Genomic DNA, 12,072 nt, shown 5'->3' with positions numbered 1-12,072 from the left:
TCCTGTAACATGCACTGATACACATACTGTAATCATTACAAAACACACTGATTAAATATCAGATGGTCAGAGAAGGGTGTGTTTGGCTGATTTGATGTATTTGTTGTAATTGTACAGAGAGACCAAAAGCCGTTCTGACCCTGCAGCCTGATGGACCGATATTCAGTGGACAGGAAGTCACTTTCACATGTGAAATACGAGGACATGCAGACACTGAGTGTATGTACAACTGGTATAAAGATGGTGTCCAAATTTCCTCCTCTGTTAAGAACAGTAAATATTCATTCACTGCTGTAGAGCCTCTCAGCGCTACATACACCTGCAGTCGATGGAGAAGAAGTGACTCTCAGACCTCAGAGAGCAGCAATGCTGTTACACTAAATGTGTCAGGTGCGTGTGTGTGTGCGCATGCGTCCGTGTGTGCGCATGCGTCCGTGTGTGCGCATGCGTGCGTGTGTGCGCATGCGTGCGTGTGTGCGCATGCGTGCGTGTGTGCGCATGCGTGCGTGTGTGCGCATGCGTGCGTGTGTGCGCATGCGTGCGTGTGTGCGCATGCGTGCGTGTGTGCGCATGCGTGCGTGTGTAGGCTTAGCACGTTCGCCTCACACCTCCAGGGTCGGGTGTTCGATTCCCACCGTGGCCCTGTGTGTGTGGAGTTTGCATGTTCTCCGTATGTTGCGAGGACATGCACCGGAGGAAACTCTGGTCCAAAGACATGCATGGTAGGCGGATTGACATTTCCAAAGTGTCTGTAATGTATAAATGGGTGTATGAATCACTGCGCCCAGGGGCCACCTTCAGTCGTCTTGACTCAGTCTTGCCACTGGATCATGGTGGTCACCAGGAAGTGAGAGTGAGGCCGATGCTGCGCAAATCATCCTCACTTTAATCCAATTCACGCGTAAGTCGAGTTCCAGTTTGTGTTCTCCATAATGGAGGCAGAAATGGAAACTTCGGTCTTCGTCGAAATCGACGGACGAACTCCTGTTTGTGTGTGTGTGTTACTCTCATCCTGACATCAATGCAGTTGGATTAAGGTCAGAACATTGCTTTAAAATATAATAGATTTTAAAAACAAAGAGTTTTAGTTTACTTATACTGTGTCTAATAATGATTAATGGTGCAGCTGAACATTCACTGCGTCCCAGCATTCATAATAGTGAACACACTTATGAAGATGAATTCATTAAGAGTGTGTATTTATGCACCATTCATAAAGTACATTTTGAAAAAAAAAAAAATTAAAACCTTTTAAACTTCAGCGTGTTTGTTCAATTATGAGCAAATTATTCAATTAATTCCATGTACAGTATATATAAACTAAAATTATATTATAACACCATGTTTTCCATGTAATGAAGTCGAACATAAATGCATCATTAAACACAAATCATATGATTAAGATGATAAAACAATTTTTTTATGTTGTGCATTCTGTTGGTTTAAATATTTTCTATTGAAGGATGTTTTAAATAACAGTCAAACATAATGCAGTACATTTTGTCTTTAAACTTTTGCTTGAATAAGAGAACAATGTACTTCCCATTAAATCTACTCTCACAAAAACTAAATTGCTTTGATAAATACCATAAAATATTTTGACAGATATTCATGAATAATTTGGCTATGAGAGGAGTCTTTACAGAGTATCAGTAATATTGTGTTTGTCTGTAGTAGTGATTAGTGTGTTAAACACTCTGAGAGCAGAACATGAACAGTTTACATCCTGAACTGTGTGTTTCATCTCCAACTGCAGAAAAACCTAAACCTGAACTCACATCAAGTCGTGAAGGAGCTGTACTGAAAGGAAACTCAGTGACTCTGTTCTGTATACTGAATCTGCAGTCTACTGGATGGAAGTTTTACTGGATCAAACCCACACAGAGCACTGAGACTGAGACTGAAACTGAAATCCAGTACTACACCATCAGCTCACGTAGCATCTCTGATGGAGGTCAGTACAGGTGCAGAGCAGGAAGAGGAAATCCAGTCTACTACACACACTACAGTGATGCACTCTGGGTAAATGTTACTGGTGAGTAAAAACAGGTTGAAAACATTGCCACTTCTTAACAGACTTTATATATTATTACATACATATACACTGCATCATCACTAATCACTTTGTGTATATACAGTATCTCACAAAAGTGAGTACACCCCTCACATTTTTGTAAATATTTGATTATATCTTTTCATGTGACAACACTGAAGAAAAGACACTTTGCTACGATGTAAAGTAGTGAGTGTACAGCTTGTATAACAGTGTAAATTTGCACAGAGCTATTAATGTCTAAACCGCTGGCAGCAAAAGTGAGTACACCCCTAAGTGAAAATGTCCAAATTGGGCCCAAAGTGTCAATATTTTGTGTGGCCACCATTATTTTCCAGCACTGCCTTAACCCTTTTGTCCATGGAGTTCACCAGAGCTTCACAGGTTGCCACTGGAGTCCTCTTCCACTCCTCCATGATGACATCACAGAACTGGTGGATGTTAGAGACCGTGTGCTTCTCCACTTTCCATTTGAGGATGCCCCACAGATGCTGAATATGGTTTAGGTCTGGAGACATGCTTGGCCAGTCCATCATCTTCACTCTCAGCTTCTTTAGCAAGGCAGTGGTTGTCTTGGAGGTGTGTTTGGGGTCGTTATCATGCTGGAATACTGCCCTGCAGCCGAGTCTCCGAAGGGAGGGGATCATGCTCTGCTTCAGTATGTCACAGTACATGTTGGCATTCATGGTTCCCTCAATGAACTGTTGCTCCCCAGTGCCGGCAGCACTCATGCAGCCCCAGATCATGACACTCCCACCACCATGCTTGACTGTAGGCAAGACACACTTGTCTTTATGCTCTTCACCTGGTTGCCGCCACGCATGCCTGACACCATTTAAACCAAATAAGTTTATCTTGGTCTCATCAGATCACAGGACATGGTTCCAGTAATCCATGTCCTTAGTCTGCTTGTCTTCAGCAAACTGTTTGCGGGCTTTCTTGTGCATCATCTTTAGAAGAGTCTTCCTTCTGGGACAACAGCCATGCAGACCAATTTGATGCAGTGTGCGGCGTATGGTCTGAGCACTGACAGGCTGACCCCCCACCCCTTCAACCTCTGCAGCAATGCTGGCAGCACTCATACGTCTATTTCCCAAAGACAACCTCTGGATATGATGCTGAGCACGTGCACTCAACTTCTTTGGTCGACCATGGCGAGGCCTGTTCTGAGTGGAACCTGTCCTGTTAAACCACTGTATGGTTTTGGCCACCATGCTGCAGCTCAGTGTCAGGGTCTTGGCATTCTTCTTATAGCCTAGGCCATCTTCATGTAGAGCAACAATTCTTTTTTTCAGATCCTCAGAGAGTTCTTTGCCATGAGGTGCCATGTTGAACTTCCAGTGACCAGTATGAGGGAGTGTGAGAGTGATGACACCAAATTTAACACACCTGCTCCTCATTCACACCTGAGACCTTGTAACACTAACAAGTCACATGACTCCGGGGAAATTGGGCCCAATTTGGACATTTTCACTTAGGGGTGTATTCACTTTTCTTGCCAGCAGTTTAGACATTAATGGCTGTGTGTTGAGTTATTTTGAGGGGACAGCAAATTTACACCGTTACACAAGCTGTACACTCACTACTTTACTTTGTAGAAAAGTGTCATTTCTTCAGTGTTGTCACATGAAAAGATATAATCAAATATTTACAAAAATGTGATAGGTGTACTCACTTTTGTGAGATACTGAGTGTATATGAGTGTATATATATATATATATCAGTTGTAATATTAGAACAGTATATTATTGAAGTGTGTTTGTATTTGGGATTTTAATAAATAAATAAAAAAGTATCTTTCTGCAGAGAGTCCTAAAGCTGTGGTGACCATAAAGCCTGATAAACATGTGTTCAGAGGAGAGACTATGACTCTCAGATGTGAAATACAGGGAGGAGGAGACACTGAGTGGACATACAGCTGGTATAAGAATGATAAAACATTCTACCCCACAACACAGGAGTTCAGCTTCAGCTCAGTTATAAATGGTAACAGTGGTGAATACACCTGCAGAGGGAGGAGAAGCAGTGACTCTCAGAGCTCAGAGATCAGTGATGCTGTTACACTCACTGTATCAGGTGAGTGTGTGAGTTTGTTTAACTTGTCATTAATTATATGTAACAAGATTAACACTCTGTATGATTTAATTTAATTTTATTTATTTCACATCTGTTGTCCATCAGATGTAGCAGAGACAGTAGTGAGTGTGTCTCCACTGCGCTGGCTGACTGAAGGAGACTCAGTGACTCTAAGCTGTGAGGTTAAACACTCCTCTACAGGCTGGACATTCAGCTGGTACACAGAGATTCCCTCCAGAGACAGTCAGGGTTCCCTCAGGTACAGTACAGCGCTCCTCTCAGACAGCAGCAGAGGATCTGGAGGCTCCTACACTCTCAGTCCTGTTACTGTGAATCACACAGGAGTTTATATGTGCAGAGCAGAGAGAGGAGAACCAGTCTTTCACACACGGTTCAGCAACCTACAGCCACTGTGGATCACTGGTGAGGAAATAAATCAACAATAGTGTTGAGTTGGAGTGTAGCAAATGTCCATTTATTAATATTAAGTGTTGTATATGTGCTAATGTATTGTGTAATAACTGTTTATATTTAAACTCCTTAGTGAGGAATGTGTAAAGCAACTGAATAAGCACTTGATAGTAGATTTTTATTCAGATATCATTGTCTAATCAGAGCAAGTATTAGTCCTGTGGTAATTTTAATGTTACACATGTTTACTAAACTGTACACTGAAATTAACATCATGATAAAATACATGTTAATTTTCAGAATAAGATCTGAATTATAATGTGTGTGTTTCAGGTGAATCTCCTCCAGTGTCTCTGATCATCAATCCCAGCAGAACTCAACACTTTACTGCTGACTCTCTCTCACTGAGCTGTGAGGACCAGAGTGACTCTACTGGATGGACAGTGAGAAGATACACACACAGTGAGACAGTGTCTGATTGTTCATCAGTTTCAGGATCTACATGTAACATCAGCTTCCTCTCTACATCACACACTGGAGTTTACTGGTGTCAGTCTGAATCTGGAGGACGCAGTAATCCTGTCAACATCACAGTGCACAGTGAGTCTTCAATGTTCTCATCAGTAATAGATGTACAATATACAGGAATAAAGATAACACTTTTATAATCTACTGAATTGGTGAAAATAAATTATAATATTGTTATAAAGAAACTGAGTGCAGTTTCTAGGGTGACACAGATTTGATGTTTTTATTCAGTCGATTCTAACAAAAGACCAACAGATAGCGCTGTGTTCAGGGCTGCAGAGATCTGAGACACAGAGGTCTATACACACATCTGCACACAAAGATCAGACTCAGAGAATAAAAAAGAGAAGAAGAAAAAAACCTAAAAATACACTATAACCTTTATCACTAGCATAAAGTGAAATGTAGACAGAACGAACACACACACACACACACACACACACACACACACACACACACACACACACACACACACACAGAGGGTCATAAAGACATTAGCCTTGCATAAATAAAACTATTATCCCCATAGAGAAGTTATAGAACTGCAGAAGGTAAAACTAAGAAAGCTTCTCACAATGTTTTAACAATAAAAATATAAACAGAATTAAGAAATAAGAATAACTCATGAAGACTAGTTTAGTTTCAGGATGTTAAGAATATTACAGTGAAAGCTGCTTTCACATCTGAATGTTACTGATATAACTGGCATTTAAGCATATCTTCTCCTTCACACATGAAGACTCTGTGAGCGCTGCACTGTGTACACTCTCTCTGATATCTACCACTGATTTACTGTAGCTCTCGGTGTTAAAATCATTACTGTATTTTACACACTTTCTGATTTCAGTGTCTTCTTTCTCTTTCCTACAGATGGTGATGTGATCCTGGACAGTCCTGTCCATCCTGTGACTGAGGGACATCCTCTGACTTTACATTGTTTATCTCGTAACTCAAATATCTCAGCTTCTGGTATTGATTTCTATAAAGATGGTTCAGTCCTGCAGAAGAAGACTACAGGAGAGATGACCATCAGTACTGTGTCAAAGTCAGATGAAGGTTTCTACCACTGTAAACACCCAGAGAGAGGAGAGTCACCGAAAAGCTGGGTTTCAGTCAGAGGTGAGAAACTTTGAGAAATTTATTTTTATTTGATTCTCTTTTTATTAACAAAGTTCATATGCACAGTGTTTTCAGTCAGCTGTCAAAGTATTTGATTCCTTTTGTAACAGTAACATTTAAAGCATGCAGTGATTACTACTACTACTACTACTACTACTAATAATAATAATAATAATAATAATAATAATAATAATAATAATAATAATAATACATTTGATTTCTGTAGCACCTAGAAGGAGGTGCAGTTAAAGGCCTAAGGGTGGATTATGGTACTAAATATTTTGCTCATTCTTGTCAGTCTGGATGTTAGGAGCCACCAGAAATGAGAATGAAGAGGAAATTACAGGATTATTATTGTGAATTGATGAAATCATGAAGCAGAATATCAGCATGTTTCAAACTAAGTAAGGATCAATAAGAGCTGATAAAAAAAAGATTGTTGTGAGTGGCCTAATGCAGAGTTCAAATGAAAGTGTGTTATTAAAAAATGATAACTAGATTGTGAACGTTTGTAGAAGGTGTAACGGTAATGCCATCAATATCAAATTAAATACCTGGAATTCATAACAGTGGAGTTTTGAGTGCTAGAAAAATGTCTGTTTTATCGGTTTAATTTAGTGTAATTTAAGAACGTTGGAGTCCATCCATTATTTTAGATCATGAATGTATACGGTTAATGATGTGGAAAGACTAGCTCTCAGGCTGAGATGAATCTGAGTGTTAATTACTTAACAGTGAATACTTTGATCTTTTTGAATGATCTGGGCAAGTGGATGCATATACTGTACCTGTAGTGAAAAGGAGGGGGCCAAGGATTGGGATATCATGTGTGACGGGGCAGGAGAGAAAAGGAAACATGAACCAAGCTAGAAATACTGATAGAGGAAAGTCACCAGCATCAGCAGAAAGGAGTAGATTATGAGTGGCCCGTTGAAGAGAAGTCTCAGTAGAGAATGTGGATCTGATTAGAAAGGCTCAGAGAGATTGCTGGTAAAAACTCTTTAAAACAGTCTGAACAGAAATGGAAGATTAGAAATTGGACTATTATTAGAATGTACGTTAGTGTCAAGGCTAGTATTTTTGTGAACTGTAGTGACAGCAGGTTTTTTCATTTGTGTCTTTATCTTTCCTCAGACTCAGGGTCTGGATCCAGTATTGATATAGTATTTGTGGCTGTGGGACTGAGTTTGGCCTTGCTGTTCATCATCCTTTTACTGATCCTGCTTTCGTGGCACAAATCCAACAAAGGTCTGATAACTAGTTTTCACTAAATTGCTTATAATATAATCAGTACTTCATGTTAACAAAATGGTCTATGACTGGTACCTGACACTTTTCAATAATTACTCTCGTTATACAGGATTTTACACATCCTTAATTATCATTCAACTAATGTTCAGTGCTTCTATTAAATAAGAAATAGATACCAAACTAATAAAAATAGGAAAAGAATACTAATTGGGACACAATGCACTTACAATTGCACAATTTGGTGCTCATTTATTAATCTTTATCAAATTCAAGTTGTGTCTAAATGTTTTTGTAGGCCAATCTAATAAAAAAAAAATCTTCACATTGCTGATTTTCTTCATACTCATGTGTATGATAAACTCCAATCAGCTGTAAATTGAATCAAGTGCATTTATGACACAACAGATTTACATTTAGTGACAACCACAAAAAGACAAAAACGACATGATGACGACTAAACGATGAAAAACACACTACATTTTCTGATAATACAGCTCAGCTATAGACACAATAACTTTTCCTCCTTTTATGAGGCACTATTATTTTCTCCTAATTGGTTCACATTAGTGTGATATGAATGTCACGGTATGCTCTCCTGCCTCGTCTGTATTGTTTTGTGTATGTTTTGCTTTATTAAACTTTATTCTGCAAATACATCCATCTCCGCACTCAAGAGCTCTTGTAGGATACACTATTGTTTTCTAAACTAACTGGATTCTCATGAGTAGCACGTTATGTATGAAAAAGCTCCTGTGAATAATTTTCAAATAAATTTGTTCATATCCAGCTTCATAAATGAGGCCAATTGTTGCTTACACATTTAGTGACTTGTAATTACTCTTGGTACTTGGTACATTTCATATACACTAATGTGTAAGCGTTCTCTAAAATAAAGTTTCTATGATTTATAAATGGAGCAAATGAAGAATTCTGTCTTCTCATACAGGAAAGGACAGAGACATACAGCAGAACAGCAATCAGACACCAGGCCAGAACCCGAGTCAGTCAGGAGCTGAGGATTCTCAGTCAGGATACACTCCACTTCAGACCGGTCAGACAATGTGTCACATAATGAATACTTTCCTTATGTATACAGTAATTCAATATAAGATTATATTCTTACTAACAAGCTAATGTAAACAATGATAATGTCAGTGGAATTGCCTTCAAAATTGTCTGAAAATTTAACTTGTTTGTTCTTTATTTGCACTCTTTTCTGTAGATGCGCACATTTATGCCACTGTGGAGAATGCAAGTAAAAGTGAGAGAGATTTCTTTATTTCATGTCAAATATTTCCACTTACACTTGAAGGAATAAATCTCAGATTAACACCATACAGTAAATACATCTCCTGTAGTGACTGTCATATTGCACTGTGATTAGGTGACTCTGCAGCTGAACTCAGTGGGGCCGTTTATGCACAGGTCATGAAGAAAAAGGAGTTATACAAGAATAAAGGTGGAGTATTTTTATACTGCAACTTCACATTTTATATATAAAAACACTTACAGTCTACAGAACATTCAATCATCTACTATACTAAAAATCTGCATGCACCTCCCATTTTAGGTGTCAGTTCCACTAAAACCTCAGAATGAAAGAAACTACTGAAACCTGTTTATTATATAATATATTCTACATAATGCCACATGTGTAAGGGATAATCCATGGCTAGGTGTACATTACACGATTTTAATACACTACGTGGAGGCAAAGAACCACTTGATGTGCGGTTATACCATGGTCACTTGCCAGTACTGACAAGATAAATCTAACATTGATGTTTACAGCTCAGTAGTTGACTGAAAAGATTAGAAATAACGGTTCATTTTTGTGTTATTTTAGATATGGGTCATTAGATCTAGAATTCCACCCACTCTAAATCATACAATAACCACTGTATTATGGAGATGCTCTGACCCAGTCATCTAGCTATAACAATTTGGCCCTACTCAAACTCACCTCCCACACATCAACTTCAAGGACTGATTGTTCACTTCCTGACTAATATATCCCACCCCTGACATGGGCCATTGTGTGTATGTATATGTGTAATATATATATATATATATATATATATATATATATATATATATATATATATATATATATATATATATATATACATTAAGCGTCAGTAAGTGTGCATACAAAATTTTTAATTTTTCAAGTTTAAAAAAATACTGGGAAGTAGGCTTTATAGAGAAAAATTTGAACACATAGTTCAAACCCATAACAAGGAGAAGTGACTATAAGCTCCACATTTAAAATGTATCTGTGTTCAGTTACATCCCATCATGCACCTGTATTTCCCCACACTGATTTCTTTCTTTTTTTTTTTTTTCTACAAAGGTTGAATTAAAATGTTATGTGTTTGTTTTTGTTCTGTTCACTGTCACTGCAGATGATGATTCTGGAACCAGTGATGTGATTTACACTGAGCTTGAACTCAAGCCACAGAAAAAAACAAAGAAAAATCAACATAAAGCTATCCGTATATATTTATATAAATTTCCATGTACATTATCTTTTATTGTTTTCTGATTTATTAATCAATTCAATGATTTAACAGTTGAGATGGGTTGCAGTTGATTGTGGACATAAATTCAGCATTTCTTTTTTACATCTAGTGAAGGCCAGTGTAGAGTATGAAACTGTTTACTCACAGCTGAAGCAGAACACATAGGTAAGACAAAATCCGTTCTGTTTTCAAATCTCAAGTTGAGTTAGAAATACTTAGAGAAATCTTAGAATTGTATAGAAACCCTAGTTCAAGTTTTGTGCCTTGCTCAGTAGGAGTTCAGTCAGAGTTATAAACAGTTCTAAATATAAATAGTGTAATATAAATGCTACAGCCTCAGTTAGATTGCTAACACCTTTCTAAATTACTACAACTAAAGCAATTCTAAAAGCAAATAATGTCAAAAAGCAGCTCCAACATCCTCTCTTCCTGTTTCTGCGAGCCTTACCAGCTGCTGGGTATCATGATGTAATCACAGCGGTAGTGAGTCAACTGTAGAAATGCTCTATAGCTCTTAGCAGTAGAAAATAGAGATGTGCATTCTGGTTCCTCTCACAGTTCAAACACTCAGTAAACAAAGTGAGAGAGTCCTCTAGTACTTTAATTTCCTGAGCTTGATCTTTACTTGTAAATCTCACTGTGTTCACACCCTCAACTAATTCAGGAAAACAAATAAACCTCAGTCTATAGAAAAAATAAACAACCCTATGGCAACCAGAACCCACAGCTGAATGTATAATGCATATTATGACAAATAAATCAGCTACCTTCACAGTTTTTCACAGTAGAAGCTGGATTTAAAACACTTTTTATTTGTATATGTATATATCTCCCACCACTACCTGGCCCTATAACTTTACATTCACAAAGATTAGTTTTTGCTGATGTATCATTAGTTACTGTGGAATACATTGTGTGGATTAAACAAGCCCGTGTCTCTTGTTCAAGACGACATCAGAGTTGTTGACTCTACTGCCAATCCAATTTTTTGGAAAATACGCTAGTAACATTTCTGTTAATAAAAGATAAAGTGGTTTAAAATCACATCTTTGATGCATTTTCATGGAATCTACTGCTCAATCGTATAGTGTCAGTGCAGTTAAGAGAAATTCTACTATAAGAAGTGCAAATATTGCAGTGTAATAACATACATAACAGTTTCTCCTTAAATAAGCCATCACTATTTACTGCTTTATATTTAATAATTACTGTATATACTGAAATATAAATTTGCATTGCCTTTTAAATGTTCCTTAATGATTTGCTGTTGGCTTAAAACTCCAAAGTTTAATCATTTCAGAAATTAAAATCTAAATCAGCTCTAAATGTTCATTTACAGGTGCTGGAGGAGTGAATACACAACTGAACAGACGAGAGAGAAGAGAGAGAAGTTCATCATGTGTGCAGTGACAGTAAAATCGGAGTAAGATTGTTTTGAACAGGTTCTTTGCACTTATTTGGCTTAAAATGTGTGTGGGGAATAAGAATGTGTGTATGGACAGCATTAAGAAATATTTACAGGGTGTATTTTATTGATTACTTGTGCCACTATTAGGACTGGTTGTAAAGCAAAAGGGTTTAGTAGTAATAGTAAGAGTAATAAGTCAATGTGACTGAACTTTTATTCTTGAAAATGTTTTTTTCACTCATGTGAGGGGCTTCATCATGTCATCTGTGTGCAGTTCACACCTACAGTACTGAAAGCTGTTAAGATCACATACAGAGATATACTGATGTATTTTCCACCACACGGTACAACCACAATCTGCAGACTACAGTTAAAAAGATCATGTATCATTTCATCATAACAAATATCACTTCATGGTTTCATTGTATTAAGCAATACTTTAAATAAATGCATGCAGATATCACAAACCACAGCAAGATGAATATATATCACAAACCCTAAACTGTGTGCACCAAATGTGTCTGTAATGTCACACATCTTCCAGAAACTATTGTTTTAATGTATTTTTATTGCACTGTAACAGGCCTGTTAGAAAAGTCATGTGCATAGAGTGTACAGTTTGATCTCCAGCAAACGTTTGTACTCATCTCCATCCATGTGGACATAAGCAGTATCAGTATATGTAAAGTTAGAGGTGCTCAGTA

At 37.7% G+C, this 12,072-nt stretch overlaps 1 protein-coding gene across 1 annotated transcript in view; it reads left to right on the top strand.

Moving 5' to 3' along the window:
- The window catches only part of LOC108267272 (basement membrane-specific heparan sulfate proteoglycan core protein), a 35,845-nt gene extending 23,773 nt beyond the window's left edge, over positions 1–12,072 (top strand). The window contains exons 18-30 of the mRNA XM_053681834.1: positions 118–390; positions 1,757–2,035; positions 3,860–4,129; positions 4,235–4,552; positions 4,874–5,140; positions 5,939–6,187; positions 7,322–7,435; positions 8,385–8,489; positions 8,661–8,699; positions 8,823–8,897; positions 9,844–9,957; positions 10,070–10,125; positions 11,300–12,072. Coding sequence (XP_053537809.1) covers positions 118–390; positions 1,757–2,035; positions 3,860–4,129; positions 4,235–4,552; positions 4,874–5,140; positions 5,939–6,187; positions 7,322–7,435; positions 8,385–8,489; positions 8,661–8,699; positions 8,823–8,897; positions 9,844–9,957; positions 10,070–10,125 — 2,159 coding nt within the window. The 3' untranslated portion in view covers positions 11,300–12,072. The remainder of the gene's footprint in view (positions 1–117; positions 391–1,756; positions 2,036–3,859; positions 4,130–4,234; positions 4,553–4,873; positions 5,141–5,938; positions 6,188–7,321; positions 7,436–8,384; positions 8,490–8,660; positions 8,700–8,822; positions 8,898–9,843; positions 9,958–10,069; positions 10,126–11,299) is intronic.

This window comes from Ictalurus punctatus, chromosome 7 (genome assembly GCF_001660625.3).
Source record: "Ictalurus punctatus breed USDA103 chromosome 7, Coco_2.0, whole genome shotgun sequence".
Classification (NCBI taxonomy): Eukaryota; Metazoa; Chordata; class Actinopteri; order Siluriformes; family Ictaluridae; genus Ictalurus; species Ictalurus punctatus.
Note: the sequence above shows the minus strand (reverse complement) of the source record. Positions and strands in the feature narration are given on the sequence as shown.